Genomic DNA, 27,925 nt, shown 5'->3' with positions numbered 1-27,925 from the left:
GGAGAGGTGGGAGCCGTCCGGCTGCAAATGGAGCCCAGGAGCCTCGATCAGAAATGTGAGGACAAGAAGTCGCTAACTTCCATGATCATCATGCTAGTATGATAGCTGCATGACTGCTAACCTGTAGGCTAGTGGTGGCAAGAAGCCAACCAACACCGTGATTGGCTTACAGTGTAGTAGTATTACAGGAACTGTAATACTACAGCACAGGGCATCGCCAACATGGCGGCGCTGGAACTGAAGGTCCATTTCTAGTAACTACACCTTATTTAATTGTTAATTAACATTGAAAACAACAATCACATCTGTGGGGTCGGACCAAGGAGAAGCTGCTGTAACCATGGTGATGTTTGATCCGCATCAGAGCCGATGGAGAGCAGATCCCACAGGTTCTAGCACCCGACTCAAAAGCATCTCCATCCGGTCTGAAACCGGTTCCTGTTGCCTAGCAACGGCACTGTGGTTGACAGTGGAAATGCTCCGATCCAGAACCAGGTTCTGGTCCGGAGCGGAGCTTTAAAATGGACCTGATAGGTACTTTTGTTTACCTAAATACCAAGAAGGACCACAGACAACTTTTATGAGTTTTCAACCAAGCTTCTGCAGGAGGAGAAAACAGCAAACCACTTCTCCAAGGTGTTCACCATGCGTTCTGATTTCCTGTAGCAGAGCCTGTCTTTTTATTAAGAAAGGAGAAAGAAGGGAGTCAGGAATGGAATGTGGAGCTAATAAATCAAGGGGGCCTATTCTGAAACAAGGAAGAACTACATTCTACACACAAGCAGTTTAAGGAGGAACCCAAGATAAGAAGCAGCTGCAGCTTCAAGGTTTAGGGAAAAAGCAAGTTTTGTCTTTCACACGGTTTAACAAATTCCTCCTCTCTGGGGTGTTAATACTAAACCTTTAAATGAAAAACTAACTGCTAACTACTTATGTAAGAATGATAACAAAACATAATTATTCTAACAGAACCGAAACATTTGAATTGTTTAACCCAGTTTAATGAGACCAAAAGAAACAATTATTAATATTTAAAATGATGCTCCTTAAATTAAAGTAAAACATCATCAGTTTATTCCTTCCAGCCATAAAAACCTGAGATCAGTGATTGGATGAATTCATCCAGTGTAGAATCAGTACCGGATCAGAACCGGACCTGTTTGTTACCTGGGATCAGTTCAGCTGTGAAGCGGCATTAATATTCTCAACAAACATGATTTTCAGTTTTACATAGAAATTCATAAAACAGACATCAATAATTAATGTAAAATCATCAAAGCGTCTGTAAAGCGGATAAAACAGCGACACATGATAGTCCTGTGGTTTCCGTGGTTTCCGTCCCAGCTGATGATCGGCTTCAGACGGAGATCTTCTCTGCATCCGTCACTGCGCTGTGCAGACTGTAGTAGTCCAGCAGGTGGCGCCACGAACCGCTGAGTCGCAGCAGCTTCTGGTTGCCTTTCCCAGAAAAGGGAAGAAGAGAGCAGAGTTAAAGATGGATCTGATTCTGGACCAGATGCTGGACTGGTAGCGGACCTTTATCTGGGGAGGTCTGTGGCTAGAGTAGTCATCTTGTGTTTGAAGGTTGTAAGATTGATTTGTGCCTCTGAGCAAGGCACTTGGCTCCAAGTTGTCCACCGATCTGTGTATCGATGTGTAAATGTGAGAGAATGGGTGAATGCAGCTCTAGTGGAAAGTGTTTGACTGGTCAAAATGATTGGAAAATGTTTGCAAAAGTCTGGTACTGCTGGACTGGTACCGGACTTTCACCTGCAGTCAGGAGCCACCAGGTGTGTTGGAGCAGACCTAACCCCCCATTAACAACCAGTGAATCCAGTGGATCGCGATTCTCCTTTATGGCTTCAACAAAAACCAAAACCCGAAACACTCAGAGCTGCTGAGTGTCAACTTGCCGGGTCAACTTGGTAAACCAATAGATGGTTAGTATGTAAATGGGCCCTGGGTCACTTTGGACTGGAAAAATTGGACCCCAAGGTAAAAAAGGTACAGAATCTCTGCTCTAGTCCACAGTCCCGTCCTTACCGATGATGCACAGTCCTTCCTTGGCTCTGGTGATGGCCACGTTGATCTGGTGGGGGTCTCCTACAAAGCCAACATGTTCAGACATCCAGGCGCGGTCCGGTTCCTTCTCAATCTCGTCGCTGGGCACGGAGCAGACTGTGGAGAGAATCACGTAGCGCCACTCGCTCCCTGGGAGAAAACAGAATTTGGGTTTGGTTTGGTTCTGATGCCGGGTTGAGGCACAGCCGGACCTCTGACCATGAGTCTGGGATGTCGTTTATAAAGGGGGCGTCCAAACAAAGTGGGAACTGAACTTCACTTCCCACCAAAGGTTGCGATCTCTGAAAATAAACTTAGCAGGAAAACATGCGGTCTCTCACATGACCTCTGACCCAGATTTACCTTCGCTTTGGAGCCGCGGGAAACTGGCAATGCAGAACTGAAGCCACTACTTCTGATTATCTAACCTTTAATCAGAGATAGACTTTATTATAAGCAGTCAGCAGTTTTATTTATGCTTGAGGATATTTCAAAAAATCCCAATAAGCCAACTTAAATCTTAGTCTGCCAACATTTTTAGGCTTTCTATATATTGCCTTCCTCTCTCAGCATGATGTGGACCAGAGATCAACACATCAGATGTGAGCCGGTGTCGGAATCAGACTGATGGATGCCAACGTTGTCCATCAATATATCGGATGGGTTGGCGCTGCCAGGAGACCTTGCAAAGGGGCGATCAGGAAGAAACACGTTTTCATCGACAGCCAAGATCTCCTAGTGACTGGACCAAATTTCTGGCTCATGACTCCTTCATCCTGGAGCAAAGCAGGGAAGAGCCTGCAGGTGGCGCTATAGATGATGGCTGGCTTCTTGGTGAGTCCATTAAAAACTAAAATGTTTTCTAGCCATTAGGGCCAGATGTTCTGATGCACTATTCCACTATAACCTGCAGGGGGCAGTGGCTGGGCTTCCAAACTCCCAGAGCAAAGCAGACATATGTTTTCATAATATTCACCCTGAACTGTTCTGCCCAAGGCTAGAAGTTAGAAATATGTCTTCATTTAATTTAGAAACTTCTACAGTATTGGTTCATCTGTATTTTATTTTGAAGGCGAATTTTGAGGTAGCAGTGCATTGTGGGTAGCAGAGGCAGTGAGGAACAGGTGATGGTGGAGAGAAAACTTGTCTATTAATGTACAAACTTCACCTCCTGTGTCGTCAATCTTTTCTAACTCCTCTGAAAGGAGTGGCTGTAAGTTCAATCTGTGTTCTGTTTGGAGTTTTATTAGGATTTATTTAGAGGTCGTTTTAAAATGTGTTTATTCCAGTAATTAGCCATGTCCCACTAGTTTTTTTTGTATAGTAATGATCATAGCTAACATGACTGTTTTTAACAACAGTTAAGGTTAATTCTAATTTATGTTTTCTGATATTAGAAGTTTATTCTGTGCATTTAGAGCTGATGAATATTTTATTTTCTGTTTATAGTTTCACTCAACGCTTTTATTGAGGTTCCCACACAACTGTACAAAATTGTAAGAAGACCGTAATAAAGGGCTTCCTGGCTCATGAAAATTGAGTTTGGTTTGCTGTTAATCTGCGTTAACATACACAGAGTATCCAACATGTAGTGATAACAGTACATGAACTGTGAACCTCCCATCAGAATCATGATGGCGGCGTGAAAACCTTTAATCACGCTGCTACAACGGCTTCTAGAAAGGAGATTCTTTCAACTCTTCACTTCATTCACATTGATTTTTGGCTCATGAAATGATGTTTTAACCCTAACCGATTGGAAGACTGAAGTCTCTGCACCTGGTGGACCAGGTGTGGTCTACCAACCAAGCCACGTAGACTTTTAGCATAGATGCTACGCAGTGTTTCATAAACGAGACCCCAGATCTGGTCCCAGAGAGACTTTTACCTTGACTTTTTGTGATGGTGGTCACTGTAATTCCTCCCAGTTCCATCTTGGTCAGCTCCTCTCGGATCTCTGCTACTTGGGCGTTATAAGGAGACAGAACCACAATGCTCTTCTCATCCACTCCTGCTTTTACGAGCATTTCAACAATCTTTGTCTGAAAAACAATTGGCAGCAATTAAAATCCTTCATTTAATATCAGGATTCCGTTACAGGAAATCTTTCCTGCCAACAGCCATCACTAATCGTTATAACATTTAATTTCCCTTTGGGATCAATAAAGTATTTTTGAATTTGAAATATCAGGAAAATAGCTTCAGATGCTGCAGGACAAACTGGCCACTCCTCCTCCCTTTCTTCTTCTACTACTCTCCAGTTTGCACCGTTTGCCGTCATTTTAACTTTTGGTTTCCTGTTCTTTTCTCTCCATGGCAGCTCCACCTGCTCTGTGTTCTGATTGGCTGGTTCCTTCCTGGAGGCGGCTGACATGATGCTGCCATCACCTAATCGCTCTCCCTCTCCTGCTGTTTCTACTTTCATGAACATCAGAAATAATCCAACATCAGTTCATCTGTTTCTTCTTCGGCTGTGTCTTCGCTAACCTCCAGTCGGTCGGTTCCCATGGTACTGAGCCCGGTTCTGGTTCTGCTGGAGGTTTCTTCCTGTTAAAGGGGATTTTTTTCCTCTCCACTGTCGCTACATGCATGCTCTGTATGAGGAATTGCTGTAAAGTTAATGATTCCATGAAAGGGATTGTCGCCCCCTGCTGCCCAGGAGGAGGGAATGCTGGGTTTCCTTAGATAAAAACTTCTGAACAATTAGAGCATACTGTACAGTTTGAGAACGAGGATCAGTTAGAATGTGTGTGATTGAATTTAAATATTTTTTTGTAAAGTGAGATGACACTTGCAAAGTGGCACTGTAGAAATAAACGGAACTGAATTGAATATGATGGATAGCAAGTGGTGAAGAGAATACCTTAATTATTTTTAGTTTTGCATCATCATCACTTTTAGACCTCCTGTTCATCTACTTGCAGGCTTAATCATGTATAAAGCAACTCCTGCTTGGAATCAATACAATCCTTTCCCTGAGTCCCTCGATGGATCAATGACATGAAATTGAGATGCTCTTGGAAAAGTTACTGTCTTCTAACATTCAGGCACGTTTTGGTTCTGGTAGCTGAACAGAAAATGTTACGTACCACATTCTCTTTCTCATTGTGGTTGACTTTAGATTTGTTGTTGCCCTTTGCCGTCTTCACCACCAAACGAACAGTTTCTCCTTCAACATGTCCAAACACGATTGGCATAGTCTTGCCGTTAACGCGCAGGAGGCTGCTCGGCTGCTCCACACCCGTCTTCAGCTTGCTCTCATAAAATTGCTTTGAGGGAAACTCACAGATGCCCTGGTGCTGTTAAAAATAACACAGCATGATGGGTTATGATGCACTGCTGCTGTTACTCATTGAGGACATATTTGATGTTCACCATTCTGTACTGGGTGTCCAGCATCACAGCCGTGTTTTTATGGAGCCTGGTGTAGTAGCGCTCAAAAAGAGACCTGGACATCCCCAGCTTCTTCACGCTCTGGTTCTTCACGATTGGCTGAAGCTGTTTGTGGTCCCCAATCAGCACCACCTGGCAGACCGCCACAAAGTTCAGAGATCAGACCGAAGTCAGTGGACACCAGACTGTTGGAGAAAATTTTCTGTTTGAAGATTCAAACATTTTTTTCTGAGAAATTCAACGTTTCATTTTTAAAATACACTTAGACTTATTTTATTGTCATTACAAAAGACATGTAAGGGAAATTGGCAATGAAATGTCATCACTGGAGCACACACAAAAACACAAGTGTGCCTATAATTACATAATATACAAATATGCTAAATATTTATAACTTAGCATTTTCGAGCACTCAGTCTTATGGATGGGATTGTTGAGCAATCTGGTGGCCAGTGGGAGACAACTATTTCTGAGTCTGGCTGTGCTAATGCTAAACCATTAGCATCAGAACAGATGCAGATGCTAAACGCCAACCAGATGAACAGACCTTGGAGAGGATCCGGTTTGCTTTGGCTAAGCAGCGTCTGTGTAATGTTCTGGATGGGGGAGTGAAGTCCCAATGATCCTCTCCTCTGTCTTCACCACTTTTTGCAGAGACTTACAGTCTGAGGCCTTGCAGCTCCCAGATCAGATGGAGATACTGCTGGTCAGCAGGCTCTCAATGATGAGATATTGTTGATACTCTGCGCAGTTTGAGATGGCAAGAGACAAACGTCTTTAGACCATCCTATAAACTAGGGATCCTCAACTCCAGGCCTCAAGAGAACAACGTGTGTCCAGGTGTTTGATGAGGGAGATGCTGACCAATCCTTGGCTTGTGTAACCAGGATAATTTTTCTATACTAGATTTAGTTATTTTATTTTTTATTTTGTTAGATTTAATTTATTTTTATTTAAAAGTTTAATTAAAATCCCCCTTTCTTTAATCTATTTAACACCAACCAGGCGAGAACAACATTGTTCTCGCGCGGGTTTGACGTCATGTGACAGCTGCACGTCAGCGTCCTAAATTGACAGCTACGGCTTATATGGCTGCTAATCGCACCTTAGGTAGGAAACGCTGTCGGACCCTGACGTACAGGTAGGCTTCTGCTCTGTTCCCAAAGCGGTTTTCAGATATCTATTGTATATCCTTCAATCGTGTACCTCTGTTAACTTGCAGACGGGCGATTAATCAACCGAACGTTGTAAAGATCACGGTTGGTCAAGAGGGAACTGGTGAGTGTTTGCTCGGGAGCTAGCATGCTAGCACTAGTCTCCCCAGCCTGTTGTAATTATACACCGATCTAAAGCACATTCAAATTGAAATGCTTACTGAAATTATTGTTGTGTAAAAATACTGTTTTGCATAAGTTGCATTTAATTATTATGTAAACTCCTGCAATTATAAGAAACACATGTACATGTAAATTGATTATTTAGGCCTGTTTACACAGGCCAGGTGTATTTCAGATCCCCCACTCAAGGAGTGGCTGAAGGGTCTGGAATACAGCAAGGATTGTCTGGCTTCATGCTGACCAGACTGGCGAGCTAACCGGAAATACAACACCTATTATCTGAGGAAACTCTTCCGAACTGGTTGGAGATTCAGCCCAACAAGTCTTCACTGAAGGAACTGGATTATTATTATTATTTTGTTTTTTCCCTTTTCATCATCAACAAAGACTGGTTGACTGCCTTGGTATAAGGAACTCTTTTGGACTCTAAACTGTGGACTAACTTGTATATATTGTAAATATTAATATAACTCACCAATTTTTGCACCACCTAGCTGTCTCTGTGTTTTTACAAATTGCCACCTCCTCCAGCAGACGAATCTAGTTTTTAAGGGATCACTTGGATTGATTTTAATTTGGATTATTTCAAATTCTACTAATCCTAGAATGTAACACTTGCACTTGCATCGACACATATAGGGGTCACCAACCTTTGTGAGACTGGGAGCTGCTTCACGGGTCCAGAGCAACACGAAGGGCTACTTGTTTTTTTTGTGTTTTTTTTACCCCTCCAGGGGGTCTTTTGTGGCTCTAGTGTCCCTTATATGACAGTGGGCTGACAGGAAACGGGGAAGGAGAGGGGGGAAGACATGCGGCAAATATCGTCGGGTCCGGGAGTCGAACCCGCGACGGCCACGTCGAGGACTCAAGGCCTCCAAATACGGGTCGCGCTAACCGCTACGCCACCACGGCACGCCCCGAAGGGCTACTTGTTTGAAACAGACATCAATGTTCTTGGCTCAGCCTTTATAACAATAGTATATATATGATTACATGCTGCCTGATCATATTAATGTTAGGGACTACTGACAATAGTTATCAGTAATAATTACCATGCAGCTATGGTTAATTGCTATTATGTGATCAGAAATTCTTAGTTCAGAGTTTTCAGTTTGATTCCCTTTTGGAGATTTTCTGTGTGATTCTAAATTACCCACAAGTGACTGAGAGTCTGGATTGGTGCAGCTGAACAGATTTAACTTTAAATAAAAAAAAGAAACGTTATTGTATTTTTTTATTATCCAACCCTCTTTACTATTAACAAAATTGTGGAGAGAAGAAAAAGTTAGTTTGTGCCAAAACATCTTGTATGTAGCAAACATCAGTGTGAGTCTGTGGGGGTCAAAGGGCAGCCAAAGCCTAAATCTGATTGGTCAGTTTGCTTTTTCTGTGAGCTAAAAATGATGAGTGGAGTTTGAATCTCCCATATTTCTAAGATCCCGCCTGAACTTTTTACAGTGTGCGGTTCTGGCGGGTCGCCGGTTTATTAGCTTTTTTTGTGGTTTCACGAACTGAACAGCTGACGGGTCACCAGCTGGCTGACCCCAGCAGATGTAGAAAAAAAACTGTCCAACAGATCAGAAGGTACAAAACTATCACTGCACCTGATCTGCAGGAGCACAACCACCTCTCCAACGCATCATGTGGCGTCGCACAAAAGCCACACAAACCTAAACCACTAAAGCCTTTTTTTTCACACAAACGATGCTAAATAATAAAGACATGGAGCGAAGTCTATATACCCGGTTGATCCACGGAAAGAGGAGGATGTTGGTTCCCAGGTTCAGGTGGAGTCAGACGTCCAAAGGAGGAGAAGGTGAAGCAACAATTTTTACTCTTTTGGGGAACGTTTCCACTAGATTAAATTGTTTAACCCTCAGTCTTAGCGCGACGCTCAGGAAGAGCAGCAGATGTCAGTTAACAGGTGACCCATCAGCTCTCCAGTTCAGGAAACAGAAACCGACGACCCGTCAGAACCAACACTGTAAAAAGCTCAGCCGGGATCCAAACCGCTCTTAGAACTACGGGAGGTTCAAACTCCTGTCATTCATTTTTATCTTACAGAAAAAGCACCAAGCCGCCAAATAAACAAAAGCAAACTGACCAATCAGATTTAAGCTTTGGCGTGCCCTTTGACCCCCACAGACTCAGACGTGCGCTACGTACAAGATGTTTGACACATAAGATCTTTTTTTTTCTCCACAATTTTGTTAATAGTAAAGAGGGTTAAATAATAAACATTTCAGAAATGATTCTTTTCTTTTTTTACTTCAAGGAAAACCTTAAGGTACCAGAGCGGGTCCAGCTGCCGGCGCTGCTGCCCTCCGATAAAATCCTGCAGGGTTCTGAACTTTAACCACAGAAAAGAGTTTTATGCACAAAGCAATTTATTTTTAAAAATTTTATAATTTACTTTAAAAAAAAATTCTAAATATAAACAAATGTTATTAATTTAATGTAAAAACATTAAATATTTTTTTGGCAGTGCTCCCTAATGACAATGGCTATTTTCAGAACTTGCTCCGCAGACTGACAAGGTCCCCTCGGGCGACCGGGGGCCGCGGGCCCCACGTTGGTGACCCCTGACCTAGACACTAGCCAAACCTTGGCTAGCACTAAAACATTAAACACTAGAGTAGTAGGACACATTCATGATCAATTATTCCTCCTGAAACTTGTTTTATTTTATCAAGGGACTGGATGTGTTCTTTGTTTTAATATTTAAAACAAAAAAGAATCAAATTCTTTTTGGGATATTATTAAAATGAACTAAAACATGACTGCTAAGAATCATTGAGGATCTATGAATCTGGAAATCATGTCATGGTACAGTGAAGTCTGAGAAACATTTGGTGGAAAAACCTTTAGGATTAGTTTGGTCAACATGAGCAAACACAGAATGGGACATTTTAAGGAGACAGAACCTGTTCTGGGTTGTTGCAGACTAACGGGATCAGAGTCTGGGGTTCGGTGGCCATCGCGCTTTCATCGATCAGGATCTGACGTGCACTGACGGTGGAGGAGAGGATGGGGGTGGATGACTGTGTGCACGTGCACAGGATGATGTCATGTCTTTTCAGCTCATGTATCCGAGCATCTCTGAGAAGGTTCCTGTATCTGCATGGAAAAACAAAGATGTCATGTTTTCATATCTATTTCATTTTATTCAGGGATATAATGAAACCACTATGCTTACTCTTTCACTTCCTCAGGAGTCAAGACTTCCTCAGTAGTCGAGACGTTCTTGAGCCATTCGCTAATCCGTTGATCAAATATTTTTATTTTTGTTGAAAAGGGGTTTTCTGGCTCACGGATGCGATGGTGCAGAGTGATGCTCCTAAAATCAATGCAACACATGTAAGCATATATGCTTAGGGTAGGATAAGGGTTAGGGTTAGTTAACCCTAACCCTATCCCCCCCTTACCATGACTCCTGAGATGTTTCCTTATAGAGGAATAAGGAAACATCTCAGGAGTCATTAGCAGCATTCGTCTTTCCATGCTACATGAAAAGATGAATGCTGCCTCTCCACATGCTGCCTGTGGAGAGTCTTAACTGAAAGTGCAGTACCTGAGCTCTGGGTTGGACTTGTCCTGGCGAAGTGACCTGTGAGAAAACTGCAGGTCACTGTTTGGAAAAGGATATTCAATGTTCTCTACTTGCTGGCCATAGACTCTGAGGATCTGAAGTCTCTCCTTAAACCTCATCAGATACTCTGTGGATCAATCAGACACACATGGTTCCCAATCAAGATCCAAATGTTCAACCAGAAATAATTTAAACATTGTCTCAAAAAGTACATTTACCTGCAACAACGTCCACTGACTTGTTGGATGGACCGCAGTAGAGAATGACTTCCTTTTTGTCTTTGTCTCTTGGGTCTTCAGATATCCTGGGGTTATCAGAGTTTATCTCCAAAAACCAGTACACAATATTCACGCCCACCACCGTCTTCCCAGTTCCTGTCAAATAAACAAAAAAGAGATCTTTAACGCTGCATGTGGAAACAGGATTAATCACATTCTGCTCTTACCTGGTGGTCCTTGTATCAGGGTAAAGTTGCTATTTAGAGCAGCTGCAACTGCTTGAAGTTGACTGTCATTAAGCTCTGGCAGTTTTGCTGGCAACTTTGTCCTGGCGATCTGGTGTTTCAGCACACTGCTTGGCGTAACTGGAAGATTAAGCAACACAACATGACTTTGTCATGGGGCCGCACTCTGCTGTCTTGATTGCTGCGTGTTCTTGTGAACAATAAATCTTCACACTGCAGGGTTATTAATAGAGTCTTACAGGACTCTGGCTTGGCCTGATCCTCTTAGAAATACAGTGACCCCTCGCTATAACGCGGTTCACCTTCACGGCCTCGATGTATCGCGGATTTTTTTGCGCAGTTCTTTTTTCACAGTGCATTGTGTTCTGCGTCCTGATTGGCTAAACAGTCTCTGCGCTTTTTCTCCACCTGTGTGCCAATAACGTTACGTTATTTAAATATACGTAATACAGCTTGGCAAATTTTGGAAAATATCTTTTCCCAGAAGAAAAATAGCGACAACAACTACCGATAATAACTTTGTTCTCCTCTCGAAAAAACACACCTGCACCACAGGCTTCAGGAGAAAAAGCCAGTAGAGAGAGAAGTCAGGCTGCAGCGTCACAGTCAGAGGAACAGAGAAATACGTCTCAATTTGTCCTACTGTACTTTGTATTGATGATTAAAATCATTATTTTACTGTAGTTATTTGTAAGAAAGCGTTCTATTTGTTAAAAAAAATAATTTAGGCCTGAAAACAGGTTTTGTTCTTTGGTTCAATGTAGAGTATTTAATTATGCTGTATAATAATTGTGAAAAATAAAGGTAACTACTTCACGGATCACTGGTTCTCTTCGGAACACAACCCCCGCGATAAACGAGGGTTCACTGTATTCGTGGTTCCAGTTGGTAAAATCTTTGGGTTATATGGGATGAATTAGAGCCATGATGAAGGTCTTAGCACTGGCAATCACTCTTGTGTGTCAGGGCTGTTATTTCTTCTAAAGTCTAAGGTCTAAAGTACGACGTTAAACATGGGTAGGACTGTGAATTGTCTGAGTAAAGCCAATTGACTCTCAGATAGCATTGACATTATTAGTATTTAACACTAAACCAGATAAAACAAATGAGATCTGACTCACAAATTGAGAGTTAAGGTCTGGTGGACAATACAAATAACATCAGCGTTGAATCTGAGGTTAGATTTAGAACGTTCCTACTGCTGGTAAAGACCAGAACAGTTTTGTGATGTCCGGCTATACACTGGTCTAGTAGTCACCATAGTTAATTTGGTGACTACCAGCTCACCAAACTACTTTAAATGGACTGTTCTGTCCATCTGCCCGGCCACAGATTGGAGATCTGACCAGAGTCTACTCTACTCTCCAATAATTACCCAGGCAATAAAATCCTCTCTGCAATGATTTTTTTAATAGTACTTTTAGTTTAGTTAATGGATGGATGGATGTTCAGTACTTTTCTTACTTTTTTTGGGAATCTTCTGGCCTAGTGCAATCCTCTTGACTAGGTCACATGCTGCCTCCAGGTTGAGAACAGCAGCTTCTTTCCGGCTGTAGGAAAACAAAGACAGACATTCATTTTAGAGAAAATGAATGAATTTCATCACCAACCAGAGGTGAAGAGCTTTAAAAGAGGAACTGAAGGAAACGTAAACTCACATGTCAGGCAGGAGCTTTGGGATGATCTCGGCAGTGAAAAGAGTTTTTCTCTTAAAAACACATTCAGGAACATATTCCATTGGCAGGTGACTGACATGGAAATCCACTTCACTTCCAGTTTCTCTAGAATCTACTTTGGTTGTGAAACCATGAGCCACCCAAGTAAACTCTTTTGGGTCGACCGGTGCAGAATGCTCTATAGGTAAAAGCAATTTCAGACCTCTTTTCCGAAAGCAAAGCAAGCATTTAGCAAGGTTGCATTCAATGACCCAATCTGTGATCCATTTCTGATGTAAGAAAAATGTTCCAGTCATGGTGCCTTCCAGCCGCTGAGTGAACTTTACCTCCAGATTCTCAATGATGATGCCATTACTTTCCTCCACTGCATTCGCTGCAGATTCCATCTCACAGATGGGTTTCCAGATCTCCATGTATTGTTTTGTGTTTCTATAGAAAGTCTTTGCTGGCTCTTGTGCTGACTGGGTGTAACATAAGATGGGGTTGTGGACATGTTGGACACAAATCTCAAACATCGGTTTAATGTGCACCAGCTGAATAACAGGCATGTGACGACCTCTACTCGCTTCTGATGTCATTTGCACCTGCATGGTGCCACCTGGCTGCAGGTGAAGATCAATGTCAGCATAGTGCTGGAAAGTAGATGGTGAATCTAGGGACTTGGACTGGTCCAGGTTTTCTGTTTGAAGTGGAATGGTGTCCATCAGGAGGGACTTGGCCTGATCCAGATTTTCTGTTTGAACTGCTTCAATCACAGCCGTCCAAACTGTCAGAGGAACCTCAATGCATGGACCACGACCTGACATCTTGATCAACTCTTGGTGGATCAGCCTCTCGTCGGCTGCATATATCCGCCTTTTCCATTTGAGCATGATGTATTTTTTTTCAGAGTCATAAACTGGTTGGTCCTCTAACTGTAATTCACTGAACATAATGGACAAAGGCAGATGAAATATGTTCCTGTTGAATGGAAATGACACCTTGAAGCTCTCTTCGTCTGGATCTGCAGAAATAACAAAGGCTAGCTTTGGTGCACTCTGCTGCTTTGTGCTCACTGCATAAAAGATCTGTTGAGCCTTTTGCTCAAACTGCTTAACTTTCTTTGAGTTGGGGTCAAACTGATGACACAGATCAGTAATGTCAGTACGAGTATACTGGAGAGCATTGTTACATATGAAAGAGTGCAGGAGCCTCTGTAAGATCAGGTCCATGTAACGTCTTATTGGTGAGGAGGCTTGTGTGTAAGGGTTCAGCTTGAGAGAATGATGTCCAACTTCTGCTTCTTCAGAGGATTTTGAACGGATTAAATATGCTTTGCTTCTGCAGCATTGCAACTCGTAAATAACTGGTTGGAGCAGAGGGTAGATGTCATCCGCAGCCACAAGGTCCACCAGTTTGTCTGTATCGTTTTCTCTCAGAGCTGACTGGATGTCGTTCCACACAGTCTCCAAAATGGGGAAACGCTCAGTGCTTGGTTTAGGGTTAGGCACAGTTATTTCATCATGGTTGACACTAAAGGACAGTTCTATTAATGCTCCACATTTCTCTTTGAATGTTTCTAGCTTCTCAGGGTCTGGGCTGCTCTGACAGCGGAGTGGTGTGTGATATCTGGCTTTGGACTTACATAAGTATTTTGCTGTATAGTTGTTAAAGAACAGACTGATTTCTTCAATCATCTGGTGGGCTTTCCGCTTCCCAGGCGACTTGTCATCATCACACTGGTAATAAGCCCACTCTCTCCCCAGTCTTAACTTCCTTTGAACTTTAGCAAAGTGATAGGCCACAGTGACACCGTCCTCCTCTGTGCTGAATGTGGGAGGGTCTCTGTATCTTTGGGTGATGATCTCCTCTGCCTCTTCATAAGTAAACTGCCTTTTTGACCTGATCATGGACAGCTGAAATTTTGGATCTTCAGAAATCTTGTGTGTTTCTTTTTCCACTTTGAGCATCAAGGAGACGACCCTGCGATCCTGATGTGGCAGAAGACTGAATTGGCCAGTGCTCAGGTTTCCAGGGAACATATGAATAGGTTCTTCTCCGGGGTAATGTGTAGAACCTCGTTCTTCTGCATGCTTATCTAGTTCATCACCTGGACTCACATAACTTGCCACATCTGCAATGTGGATTCCCAGCTCATAATGGTCTCCAGTATCTCTAATGCTGATGGCATCATCCAGATCTTTTGCTCCTTCTGGATCAACTGTAAATGTGATTGTTTCAGTTTCATCCTGCCTCTTTTCACTGTCTTCGTCTTTATTTGGAAGACCTTCATATGTATCCAAACTAGTGTCTTTGACCTCAAATTCTTGTTTCAGCAACCAAAGTCTGTCATTAAGAGGCCCACTGTTTGGGAGAACATCTGTGACTCTTCCCAAAGGGTAAAGACAATGTTCTTTCCACCCAATCACCTGCACTACAAACACCTTGTCCCTGACCTCACTGACATGGTGAGATCTTATGATTGTCCAGTATCCACTGATTTCCTCCCATACTGGTAGAAAGTTTCGTCTTTTTTCCAGGAGCAGAATGGTTGTTTTAGGTGCATTTTTATTGACGGGTATCATAATCCTTTTTACAAACTTATTATTGGTAGCTGCAGGTCTCTTGGAGTGATCTTCTTCCTCAAGGAAGCATACAAATTCACGGGCAGATTCATTTTCCTTGACAATACCAAGAACTCTAGCTGGTTGTCCTCCCCTGGCTGTTTGTACGACCACTTCATCCCCAGTGAAAGCCCTTCCCATGTTGGATCTCCCTTGAACATGTATGTGCCAGGTGGGTTTATGAAATGTTACAACATGTCCTCTGTTGTAAGACTCCTTCACAAACTTTCCTTTCTTCAATAACTCTGGTTGTTTTTCACGTAACTCCATCAGTTCACTAGAAACTTTGAAAGACTTTCCAAACTTCTGGTGGGTAACGTCTTCAGACTCCAAACTCTCTTCATCTGAACTATATTCAGTTTTCATCTGTTCATATTCATCTCGTAGCTCTTGCAGAATTGAGTCAGACATGGTTTTCTCATCTATAATTTCCAACTTCTGAAACTTGACTGTTTCTCCTACATCTTGTTCAAAAAACCCTTTGGTATAATGCTTTGGCTCTACACTGTTGTTGCTGAGGCAGTGGATGATGAAACTTTGCCAGAACCTGGAGCATTTCCCAAAGCAGCAGAGAGCTGCAGCATCTCCAACTACTGTCACCTGAGACTGAGCTCTGGTCATCGCAGTGTTTAAAACACGAGCATCATTGAAAAGAGGCAGACCAGACGGGTTGGACTCTTTAAGGCTGTCACGGGTTTGTACAGCTGTCAGGATGACTGCTCTGAACTGTTTGCCTGTTAAAAAATTATTAATTAGGTCAAACTAACATAAGGAAAATCAGACAATTCTTGATCTTTGACATCATGCAGGAAATCCTTCAGGATTGAGGATTAAACTAGATGAAAGTTACCTTGGACGTTTGCGAGAGTTTCAACGTTTACTTCAGAAAAGCCTTTTCTTAAAAGGATGGATCGAATTTGTTGAACCTGTTGAGAAATGACTATTGAAATTATTAAACACCATCAATAGCTACAAAGTTTATATGGCAGTCACGTATTTCCATTCTCTGTTTGCATTCATTAGGTTTGATAATGAAGCAACAGCAGGAGTAACAAGAACTTTAACAAATCAACATTTCAGAGATAAAACTTCAAAATGTCAAAGTATAATTTTATACAACAAAAACTTATTTATTAAGATTACTTTGAACAATTTTACCTGAGAGCCTTCTGACAGAACGCAAATGGATTTTAGGTCCTTGGGCCCCCAGTTTGTTGGCCAGTTCTTCACAATGTCTTCCACAACCTCAGTGACTTTAAAAGATTCTTGCTTGTTATACCAAGACATAGTCACAATATCCAGGACACATTCTCCCCGAACATGGTGGAACCGGAGAGCGTGATCATTTGGAGGAGCTGGAACGTCTCCTGAGGCTTCAATCACGTCACTCTTTCCAACATAAAAATGAGCGGAGACAAACTCTACAATCTCCTTGGTTGAACGGTAGTTCTGACTAAAGATGATCCTGCTGCTCTGGGCGGCGTCACATTTTTGTCCTTGATAGTAGTGGAACAAACGAGTGAGGAGCGTGCAGTCTGAACGACGGTGGTCATCCACAGAGAAGAGCTGTGGTCCCATCTGCATGTGATCTCCAGCGAGAATAACTCTGGTGTTTGGCCCAGCGAGACTCAGGGCCGACAAGGCTTCGCATTCCAGCATCTGGGAGGCTTCATCGATCAGTATGTGGGTGAAGAGTCCGTCTACAAGCTTCAGGTCATGAAACAGTCCTGCCATTGTTGTTGTTGTCACAACTACATTGTGGTCTTCCAGAACAGCTTTGGTTGGGGTCAGAAAAGACTTTCTATCTTTAGAGAGAAAACAGTATTTTAAGGTGATCTCATCCGTGGCAAACAGAGCCTTTCCACTGTTGGCTTTTATTCGAATTGGCCTCAGTTTGTTAGTTTTACTGATGGCAGGATGAAAGTGTTCTCTGACATACAGGTCTGCAGAACTGAAAGGTACAAAACGGACAAGTTAAAACTCCAGTAGGCTTTGAATGATATCTTTTCAACATTTGGGAATCGAGGTTAAAGCCATAAACAAGCTCTCACCCTAATTTTATACCAAACTGTAGCCTGGTAAAAAAAAAAAAACAGGCCCTTGTTCTATGTTTTGCTTCTTACAGACAAAACGATGCGTTGACTCTGAAGTTTAAAGTTTGATCCAATTTAGCAACATTTTTGATACGTCCAGGGACAACAGATGTATTTATTCATGTGCAATGTCCCTGCCAAATAAATGTATGAATCTCAAATCATTTTGTATTTAAGTTGTTCACTTAGTCAAACAGATATTATTACAAAACAATCTTTTACAGACAACAAGCAGAACTTTTTAACCAAATCTATTCTTCCCCCTCACTTCCACCCTGTAGACATGTTGATAGATCATTTCTACTCTAAAATTTTAGACATCACTGATTCCATGGCTTCCATTAAAGTAAAGATTGTGTCTGGTAGGAAGAAATCTCTGGAGAAAGAAGTGAAAGAAACCTTTGCTGAGGGCTGAACATAGACTTCAGACTTTCTAGTCCCAAAGGGAAAATTATTTTCCACAAACCAGTTCCTGCACTCACTTCAGTAAGTAGACTAGATACACAATAACATCATGTAAATGGCATAAAACTTGTCTCCAGGTTGACAACTGGACACTACGAAATCTACAGAGACGCACGGCGAAGAAATCACTCCACACTAAACATTTTAGGGAAACGTTCTTCCTGGAAATCATAAACAATGCTGGAGCTTTCTTTGCAACAGTTGACAGAATCACAAACCCTCCTGTGACTGAATCACCTGAACTCAACAGCGCCTGCAATGAATTTTCCAACTTTTTTACAGAAAAAATTCATAAAAATTCGAGGGTTAATCTGCATATTAGTACTAATCCAGTATTAATGCTAAGCCCAAACATAAAAGCACACAGAACTGAAATGACTGAGCTCTACTTTCTTCATTGCTTATAATTTGCTGACTGGATGCTGGCCAACCTTAAGATGACCATCTACTGCTGGTCATCTTATCAAACCAATCAATATTTCTGAACCAAACAAGTTACCTGTTGGTATGGGTGCAAATCAGGATTTTGTTCTGCGGATGCCTGCAAAGTTCGATGGCTGCTGTAGCAATGGTGAAGGTCTTCCCGGTTCCAAAAGGTCCATAAATGAGCAGAGGTGCAGTCAACTTTTCTCCATCATGGTTCCCCGTAATGAAGCCAAGTGCAGACTGCTGTTTGGAGTTCAGGTTCTCGTAGGTGACATCACCGACAGGAACTCCACAATTCTTGAGGTCTGGCAGGACTCTGGTGGTATCAGGAAGCAGGTCTACAGCTTTGTGCATGGTACATAAGCTGAGGCGATCCAACTGAAACTGGACCTCCATTTGATAAGATTGCTTGTCTTTGAGAGAAAGATCAGAGCAGCACTGTTTAGACAGCTGTAGGTGTATCTGGTTCTCATTGGTTCTGAGGTTCAGAACCTTGGCTTCATAGACCTTGGACTTTGGATGGAGAGAGTCTACAGGAGCTATCAGGGCTGACTGGACGTTTCGTTTCAGTACCAGACCTTCAGGACTGTCCATGGTCAGCTTATAAGGGATGGAAACAGAACAGAAAAGTTCTCCCTGACGAGCAAACTCCATCCCGAACTTTGGATCGTTCAACATAGTCATTGTTGGAATTTGTCCACAAACATTTAGTCTAAAGAAAATGACACGAAACGCTTTTTAAAAAGCAGAAACCATTTTGAGACATGTTAAAGAAACCTGTTAAACGTAGACTTTACCTTGAAACCACTTGGTCCTCAGCTCTCTCCTCATTGTACAGGAACTCATGCATCTTTGTCTTGTAGTTTTCAGCTGTCAGTGCTGCTTGGCTGTAACAAGAGGGCTTACAGAGAAGGCTTAGCTGTGGAGGCTTGTACTCCTTCATCAACTCTTCCTGTTTTTCTGTTCTGTATGAACAGGGTATTATAACCCTGTTCCCTCGATTCCAGCGCTCTGCACTTTGTAGAATGACGCCATGATTGAAGACTTGTTCCTTAGTGTCATCCACTGACTGCTGGCCAACTCTCACCTTCAGTTTCTTCAAGAGGACTGGTCTCATTCCAAAATCTAGCACCAACCACTGTTCATACAAGCCTGGGTGTGTAGATGTGAACGATACGGCGATGGCGTAGGTCATGTTGTCACTGAGGAACCCTTCGCCTGCAGAGTAGATGCATGGTTCAGAGCTGGTATCAGTGAGGCTGAATGAAGCTCCTGGTTCCTGCTTCAGCAGAGCCACATGCAGCAGCTGTCTCTGCAAGAAAACACAGAACAATTTTGTTTTCAAAGATTTAAAACATCTTGGACACAAACAACTTTTGACACTGAGTGTGGGATGTGGTCCAGTTTAGAGACACGGTGTTTAAACAGATCACTCTGTGGTGTCTTTGCAGTTGGAGGATGAATCAGCAGCAAATAACACCAGGGGGCGCTATTCTGGTGGTTTCAGTGGTTCCTCCTGGTTCTAAGTTTAGCTTTCTGACATGTGGGAACTGACTCAAGCCTGCCCCCTGCTGGCCACAACAGTCAAGAAGTGCTGGTGATATTTAAATCAGATGCTAAGATAGAAACATACAGTATATCCATGCTTTGTCTAGATGTGGCCCACTGCTCGTCCACAACACATTTCATTTATTACAGAATCTCCTCTGAAGCCACAAAGTGCTGCAGACGCCTGTTAATCGCCCATCCATTAAGGGTTAGGGGTGGCAGGAGAGAAACGCCTAAAACCTGCCGGACAGACGACCCTCAGAGTCTGAGACAGAAAACCTTTAAATAACGGAGAGTTCTCCTGGTTTGTTCTGGTCGGTCTTTACATCCTGCAGCCCGAACATCAGAGGCTGGACAGCAGCTGAGCCCATAACAAACATGGAGGATAAAAGTAGATCCGATCTCCCACCACTGGACCACTGCTACTCAGGGTGCACTTCTGGCTGTCAGCAGGACCTTTCAGGCAGAAACAGAACATCTCTCTGCTGTTAGGAAGTGGACTGAAGAAAGGTCGGCTCTGACGAACCTGATTGGAGGAAGTTTGGGGGACCAAAACTGACACTGCAGCTCCAGTTGTGGGAACATAAAAGCTAAAAACTGCTGCATGTGGCTCTGCTGAAGCAGGAACCAGGAGCTTCATTCAGCCTCACTGATACCAGCTCTGAACCATGGATCTACTCCAGGCGAAAGGTTCCTCAGTGACAACATGACCTACGCCATCGTCTGGATGTCTTACCCTCACATTTCTTTAAGAAAGTCCTGCCTGTTATTGCTGCTGATCTGATCCAGATAGTAACTCATCGCTCTCATCAGGCGTTTTCCCCCAGGCTTTGAAAACAGCAGTAATCAAACCACTTATAAAAAAGAACAATCTGGACAAATCACTAATGCAGAATTACAGGCCGACCTCTGACCTCTGACCTCCCATTCATCAGCAAAGTTATTGAAAAAGCTGTGTAAACAATTAACTAGCTTCCTAACGATAACCAACCGCTTTGACTCCTTCCAGTCTGGTTTCCAGTCTCACCACAGCACAGAGACTGGCCTAGTCAAAGTGTTCAATGACATCCATATAAATACGGACTGTGGCAGAACCACAGTTCTGGTTCTGTTGGACCTCAGTGTTGACCATGACATATTACTGAATCGACTGGAGAGTTGGGTCGGACTCTCCGGTCCAGTGCTTAACTGGTTTGAATCCTACATAACGAACAGGGATTTCTTTGTTTCAATTGGAAACTTTTCATCAAAGAGGTCAAAGGTCACATGTGGGGTACCCCAAGGTTCAATCCTAGGAACCCTTTTATTCAATATTTATATGCTCCCACTAGCTCAGGTTATAACAGGAAATAATATTAGCTACCATAACTATGCAGACGACACACAGCTCTACATTATGATGTCACCAGGTGACCTTTGACCCCATCCAATCACTGAACAGAAGCTTAGAACAGATAAATGTGTGGATGTGCCAAAACTTTCTCCAGTTGAACAGAAACAAAACTGAAGTTATTATTTTTGGACCTAAAGAGGAACGATCTAGAGTTATAGATCTAGAGTTATAGATCTAGAGTTATAGATCTAGAGCTATAGATCTAGAGTTATAGATCTAGAGCTATAGATCTAGAGATATAGATCTAGAGTTATAGATCTAGAGCAGGGGTCTCAAACTCCAGTCCTCAAGGGCCGCAGTCCTGTAACTTTTAGATGTGCCTCTGCTGCACCACCTGAACAGAATAATTAGGTCATTAAGGCTCTGGATAACAGATCTACAGAAGGAGGAGGTCATTAAGTCATTTCATTCCAGTGTTTTGTACCTGTGGCACATCTAAAAACTGTAGATCTGCTGCCCTCGAGGACTGGAGTTTGAGACCCTGATCTAGAGCTACAGAGCTAGAGTTATAGATCTAGAGTTATAGATCTAGAGTCAATGCACAGCTTCAGTTATTACAACTGAAAACCAGCAATCAGGCCAGAAACCTGGGAGTAGTGATGGACTCTGACCTGAACCTCCAGAGCCACATAAAGACAGTTACAAAGTCGGCCTTCTATCACCTGAAGAACATTTCCAGGATTAAAGGACTAATGTCTCAGCCAGATCTAGAGAAACTCATCCATGCCTTCATCTTCAGTCGTATTGATTATTGCAACAGCGTCTTCACAGGTCTGTCCAATAAATCAATCAAACAGCTGCAGCTGATCCAGAATGCTGCTGCTGGCGTTCTGACTAAAACCAGGAAGATAGAGCACATAACACCAGTTTTAAAGTCCCTCCACTGGCTCCCTGTAGCTCAAAGAATAGACTTTAAAATCCTGTTGTTAGTTTATAAATCACTGAACGGCTTAGCACCACAATACATTAAAGATCTGCTGTTGTTGTATCAACCTTCCAGACCTCTCAGGTTCTGGTTCTGCTCTGCATCCCCAGAACCAGAACCAAACGAGGAGAAGCAGCTTTCAGCATCTATGCACCACAAATCTGGAACAAACTTCCAGAAAACTGTAAAACAGCTGAAACACTGACTTCTTTTAAATCTCAACTAAAAACCCACCTGTTTAGGATTGTATTTGAAATGTAATCAATTACAAATTTATTGATGTAACTTGACTTAATGATTGATTCTATGTTGCATTGTGTTTCTGTGTTTGTAATGATGTAAAGCACTTTGAAATGCCTTGCTGCTGAAATGTGCTATACAAATAAAATTAGATTGATTGATTGAAAAACCATCATTAGTTGATTGGAAATGTCCGAGACAGATGGAAGGAATGAAAATGAGTGAAGGTCCAGATCATTACTAAGTGAGCACAAGCTTTTACTTTTTGCAGTTTTTTATGACATATTTTGGTTTGAATGTGGAGCAATTTGAAAAGGAAGATTTCTTTTTATATTAAATAATTCTTAGTTTTGCAGTTTTAATATCTATAAAACATAATGGAAGACACTTAACATCTTGTAAAGTTAATGTTCTGTTGAACCACAGCATTTTCTTTCATTTGTGTATTTTGTTTCTCCCCTCCAGTTGGTCTTTTGTGGCTCTAGTGTCCCTTATATGAAAGTAGGCTGACAGGAAAGGGGGGAAGACATGCGGCAAATGTCACCGGGTCTGGGAATTGAACCCGCAACGGCCGCGTTGAGGACTCAAGGCCTCCAAACGTGGGTCGCGCTGTCCCCTACGCCACCGCAGCACGCCCCTCATTTGTGTATTTCTTTCCACTTGGCAGCTTATTTGACTGTTTGTTGTTGGCCAAGATTAGATGCAGTAAGTGTTTGATTTTGTAGACATTTATATATAAACATAATTTTTGTTCTGGTGAATGGTTATTGTCAGCATCCCGGTTCATTAGGTTGTTTTGTAGTTTGATTTGATTCTGGTTTCATTATTATTTTATTAGTTTCTTATTTTGATTAGATCTGTCTTGTTCCTGTCTTCCTCTAGTTGAATTCTTAATGTTTCTAGTTATTCTTCGCTGTTCTACATTTACTAGGTTCCTTTGTACTGGTTATTCTTTAGTGTTGGATTGATTTGTTTTTATCTGTGCCTCTCTTCCTTCACACCTGCGATCAGTTTGCCCTGCAGTTCATTACTGGGCAAACTGGTGGCTGAATGATGTGTTAAGTTGCACAAAATTCGAGACCAAACTTCAGCTATAAAAGAGAACAAACAGCTTTAATTAACATTTGCAAATGGAGAAAACATACAAAGCTCACAACTCAGTGAGAATCGGATGAGTTCTGACTTGGGGCTGAACGTCCCCTCATCTACATAGGATACATCACACATTACGTAGTCACACCCCCTGGCTCAAGTGTCAGGTAAAAATCTATACGTTACTTATCTGTAAGTTTCAGTCGAGCAAGGTTGCATACACATTCACAGCTCAACTTTAGGCGTTTCTCCAAAAAGCCTCTCTGCTGATGGCTAAACAGATACTAGTAACTGAACTTCTACAAACTAGGCTTATCACCTTAGCCATGTCTCACATGTCTAACTGCTGAACACCCTGTTCTTCACTTATCTGAGGAGGGTCAGAAGAGCATATGTCCTGTTGAGCTGCAACTGAGTGCAAACCTTTAATAGAAACATCATAAAGTGTACATTCAAATTTATTTAAACATTGTTACTAAATTTTTCCTTCACAGATGCAATCAGCTGGGACTGCCGCCACCCACCAGGATCCTGTTTATGCTGTTTGTGAAAGTATTGGCTGCACAATCGTCCGTATTGTTCTAGTCCATTCAGCCTCTAGTCTGGCTCTGGTTCTGGACACTCACTCCAACTTCTATATAGATCAGTGGTTCTTAACCTTTTTTGAGGTACCGAACCCATCAGTTTCATATGCGCATTCACTGAACCCTTCTTTAGTGATAAATAAATTTTTTTTTTTTCCAAATTCAAGACATAGGTATATGTTTTTTTGCAGGTGCACAAAATGAGCCGTGCATGAACGTCACTTTGCTCAAAGAACAAAACCATGAACTCACAGCAAGTTACAGTGTTACTTTATTCTGGCCCCAGAAAAATATTTCGGCCCCATAAATGAATTTCAGCCCCCAAAATATTTTTTTACTATTTTACTAATTAAAAATAAATTTGGATTTTTTCAAAGAATAAATTTTTTTTTAATAACTTAATTTTTTTTTATTTTAAATTTAATTTGTTTTTTGTCATTTTGAATCCACAAAATACTTTTTTGGGGCCAGAATAAAGTGTTGCACAAATGACATACCTGCAAATCAGTGAGACTCCTGCTGTTGTTTTTGGGAGACCAGTTCAGAGAGGCGTGGCTTCAGAGAGGCGTGGCTTCAGAGAGGCGTGGCTTCACCTTGGCAGGTGCATCTTCAGAGCAAAGTCTGTTCATTTTCTTCTTTTTTTGCTCGACATATTTAGTATGGATTAAAATATTAAGAAAGAAACCACGCGACGTACAACTACGACAGCCGCTGATACTGCGCGCACTAAATTCCCCGCAGCCCTGATTGGCCGAGCAATGTAACATGATCCTCTGCAGCCAGTGGTGGCCAAGCGGGGCGGGTCATCACGACTTTACGCAAGTGTGTCTTTACCTCCGCGGCAGAGGCTCCGCCGAACCCCTGAGACTGACTCATCGAACCCCTGGGGTTCGATCGAACCCAGGTTAAGAACCACTGATATAGACGAATGCAGCCTTTCTGAATCTCTGAGTCTTCTTGGTTCAATGTTTCCATATATAAACAGTGTTTGTCCTGTAAAACTGATGAATGTTTGTTTACCTCTGTCTCCACCCTGAAGGTCCATCTGAGGGCTGCAGAGACGTTTTCTTTCTCCACAGTTAAATCTTCATCACAGGAGACGCTGACATCATCCACCTGTTCAGACAGCTGTTGGGAATCAGAAGTTAAACCTGTCAGATTGCCAGATGTTGCGGCCAAACCCAACCCATCCCAGAGAGACGACAGGAGGAAACCAGGATCTGCTGGTTTTGTGTCTCTGATGTCTGAAAACATGACAGGAGGAAATCTTCTGAACTGAGACAGTCGGGTCAGTCATCCCCTCTCTGCGCCAACTGAACTCACCACATAGACTTCATTGCTGCTGTTCCTGTAATCATCCAGAAGCTGCTGGTTGTAGCACATCAGGCCCTGAGTCTCAATGCTGCGTTTGATCTCCTCTTCCTCTGCAGATCTCATCATCCACTCCTGCAGCTCCTCCTCACAATGAGCTTTAGGACAGTTGGACCCATATTCGCAGGTTTTTGGTCTACAATGCAAACCTTGTGTTAGTATTGCATTAGAATGTTTGTTTTGATGTAAGATGAACTGTTCATTGACACTTGACAGGTAGTCCTAATTTAATCCTTGTCAGGTGAACCCTCCTATATAATCAGATGATGCTCAGCAGGAATCAGGCTGATATTTCCCCAGTTCCCTGGACAGAAATCTCATTTACTCCCAACATCTGTCCTATTGGACTCTGATCTGATTTAGAGACACATACTGTTGGGTTTCTGCTAAATGAGTACATTTATCAACATAGAAAAGGTTAGACTGGTTAGAAAACCGTGCGGCTCCTCTCTGGATGTGGATTGGTGGCGAGTTGTTCCAGATGAAATCAGATCAGTGGCCTAGATGTGGGCCCTGCTCTGGAGAACTCCGTCTTGATCCGGTGGCGGTTCCGCTAAAGATAAGTTGTTTACCTGTCACAGAGCCACAGCTCCGCCCGGCGGCTGTGTGGAGGCTGCCGTTGTCTCCACCTGATGGTGGTGTCCTGCGCCAGCAGCTGGGCGTGTTCCAGGCTGCAGCAGTGCTTGTAGAAGCTCTCTGGGGATGACAGCAGCAAGAGGCACACCTTGCAGAAGACGGAGACCTGCTCGGCCTGCGGGTGGCGCTGCCGGCTCAGCTGGAGGAGCTGAGGCCGGACGGAGAGGCCGCTGCGCTCCACCTTCCACACGGCCATCTCCACCTCGCTCTGGGCCTTCTGGCAGTGGCCGGCCTGGTGCCAGCAGGGCTTCCCCTGCCTGACGTGGCTGCAGAAGGTGAAGTGGCGGTGAGGGGGTGGGGGGCGCACCTGGCTCAAGGTGTGCTTGGTGCTGCCATCTGACAGGTGGTGCACCAACACCGGCTCCCAGCGATGAGCTGCGTCTGCAGAGCACGTCTCGTTCCACCGCTTTGGCGACAGTTTCGTTGGCCGCTCCAGAAAACAATGTTTGCAGAACTCGATGAACTTACCAGAGAAGTTCTGGAGAATGCTCTGAGCTGCCTGTTCTGCAGTTTCTGGACCCGGGTCCGACTCGGCTATGTGTCTGATCAAGTCACTTTTACTGATCTTCTTCTCTTTGAGGTGGTTCCACACGGCGGCCTCCTCAGAGCTCCTGGCGTAGGTGCAGCCCTGACCCAGAGTGTGCTTGGGACACCCAGAACCCGCGACATAGTAATCGCATACTTTATAAACGACTCCGGGACCCATGTGTGCCCCTGTGGGCCGCTCAGAGACAACCTTCCACTGGCTGGAGGCCTTTCCTTTACCTAGGAGGAGACTCCTGCTGCACTTGTGGATAACCGGCTGGATGCTGTACGTGACTTCATTGTCCTGGTTGGAGCATAAATCACAAGCGACCTTCAGCTCCAGAGCAGCCAGCAGATCTAGTTGAGCTTCTCCTGCACTGGGTTTCTGCTCGGCATTGCTCTTGGACTGAGCCAACATGCTGCAGAGTCGCTGATGGTCCATCCCATGTTGCTTTTCAAACGTCCACACTGCAGCTTCCTCATCGCTCCTGGCGTAGGTGCAGCGGTTCTTGTGCACGGTGCAGCCACGGCCCTCCTTGAAGTGCCAGCACACTTCGTATCGCTTTGGGTTTGGAAACGTTGGCCGTTTGGAGACGGGCCTCCAAGCACCGCTCCCCTTGGCTCTGCAGAGCAGCACCTGCCGCTCACAGCAGTGCTGGCCAGGTCTCAGTGTGAAGGTGATCTGGTTCTCCTGGACGCAGCAGTGACCACAGGCCAGAGCGAGGTCATGGGTCGACTGCAGGCCAGACAACATGGTGATGCCTTCAGAGCGCTGGAGCGAGTTTAGGGACCGTCAGTGAGTCTGAAACAAGAAGCAGCAGAGATGTCAGAACTTCAGCGTCCTGCTCCGGGTTCTGGTTCAGACCTGCTCTTTCAGGTCAGGGGTTGACGTAGAACCTGACCTCTGGGTAGCAGCTGGCCGGCTTAGGGATGCTGGTGCTGAACACAAGAGTTCCTTTAATCGAGGCCAAAGTCGGACAGAGATGCCTCTGATTACTAATAACTGGAACATTGGTCAATATCTTTGTGTATTTGCTTCATGATTTTGGTGATTGTTTCATAATTGGCATAACATTTTTATGGTTTGTGAAGTAAAAATAATCAAAATGCTTATTTGAAGTTGTTTTATTCTTTTATTATCTTTTAATAAGTTCATACCAAAGTGTTATATATGATTGCATGAGTAAAAGATGTTTTTCTGTTGAAGCTGCATGTCTCAGCTAGGAACGGAAATCAGCCTTGCAGTCTGAACTAAACCACAGAGTTTAGCTCATCCTGCCTGCAGAAGCGATTGTTGCATCTGCAGCTCTTCTCTCCACGTCAGAAACCTAGAAACAAATAGTTTTCACACCCTGTGGTTTAACTTTTTGACCCCTGGACTCGAGGAAACAAATTCACGATCAAAGTTCTTATAATTAATTTAGTGCTGATGTGCACAGAATGGGTTGCTGTTGGAAACTGTCACAATGTTCTGCCTTTTCACCTAGTTTTCAGTGTTCCAGTTT

The 27,925-nt window shown here is 43.2% G+C and overlaps 1 protein-coding gene and 1 long non-coding RNA gene across 2 annotated transcripts; one reads left to right on the top strand and one right to left on the bottom strand.

The window, feature by feature from the left end:
• Positions 1-718: 718 nt before the first annotated feature.
• LOC116713347 (helicase with zinc finger domain 2-like) lies at positions 719-27,207 on the bottom strand (the record flags this gene model as incomplete). The annotated part of the gene is made up of 19 exons (XM_032553490.1): positions 719-1,458; positions 2,044-2,211; positions 3,950-4,103; positions 5,151-5,360; positions 5,437-5,586; positions 9,716-9,908; positions 9,988-10,128; positions 10,363-10,507; positions 10,599-10,754; positions 10,826-10,963; positions 12,308-12,393; positions 12,502-15,856; positions 15,973-16,048; positions 16,281-17,073; positions 18,180-18,818; positions 18,904-19,418; positions 24,909-25,016; positions 25,212-25,395; positions 25,832-27,207. Coding segments are annotated over 19 exons (8,688 nt in total), but the record flags the coding sequence as incomplete, so codon positions are not given.
• Positions 6,217-7,280, top strand: LOC116713274 (uncharacterized). Its single transcript, XR_004337846.1, has 2 exons — positions 6,217-6,732; positions 6,951-7,280. It is a non-coding gene; the product is annotated as an uncharacterized LOC116713274 (long non-coding RNA).
• Positions 27,208-27,925: the final 718 nt, after the last annotated feature.

The sequence above is a fragment of the Xiphophorus hellerii genome, chromosome 22 (genome assembly GCF_003331165.1).
Source record: "Xiphophorus hellerii strain 12219 chromosome 22, Xiphophorus_hellerii-4.1, whole genome shotgun sequence".
In the NCBI taxonomy this organism is placed as follows: domain Eukaryota; kingdom Metazoa; phylum Chordata; class Actinopteri; order Cyprinodontiformes; family Poeciliidae; genus Xiphophorus; species Xiphophorus hellerii.
The sequence above is the reverse complement of the archived record's forward strand: the minus strand, read 5'-3'. Positions and strand labels throughout refer to the sequence as shown.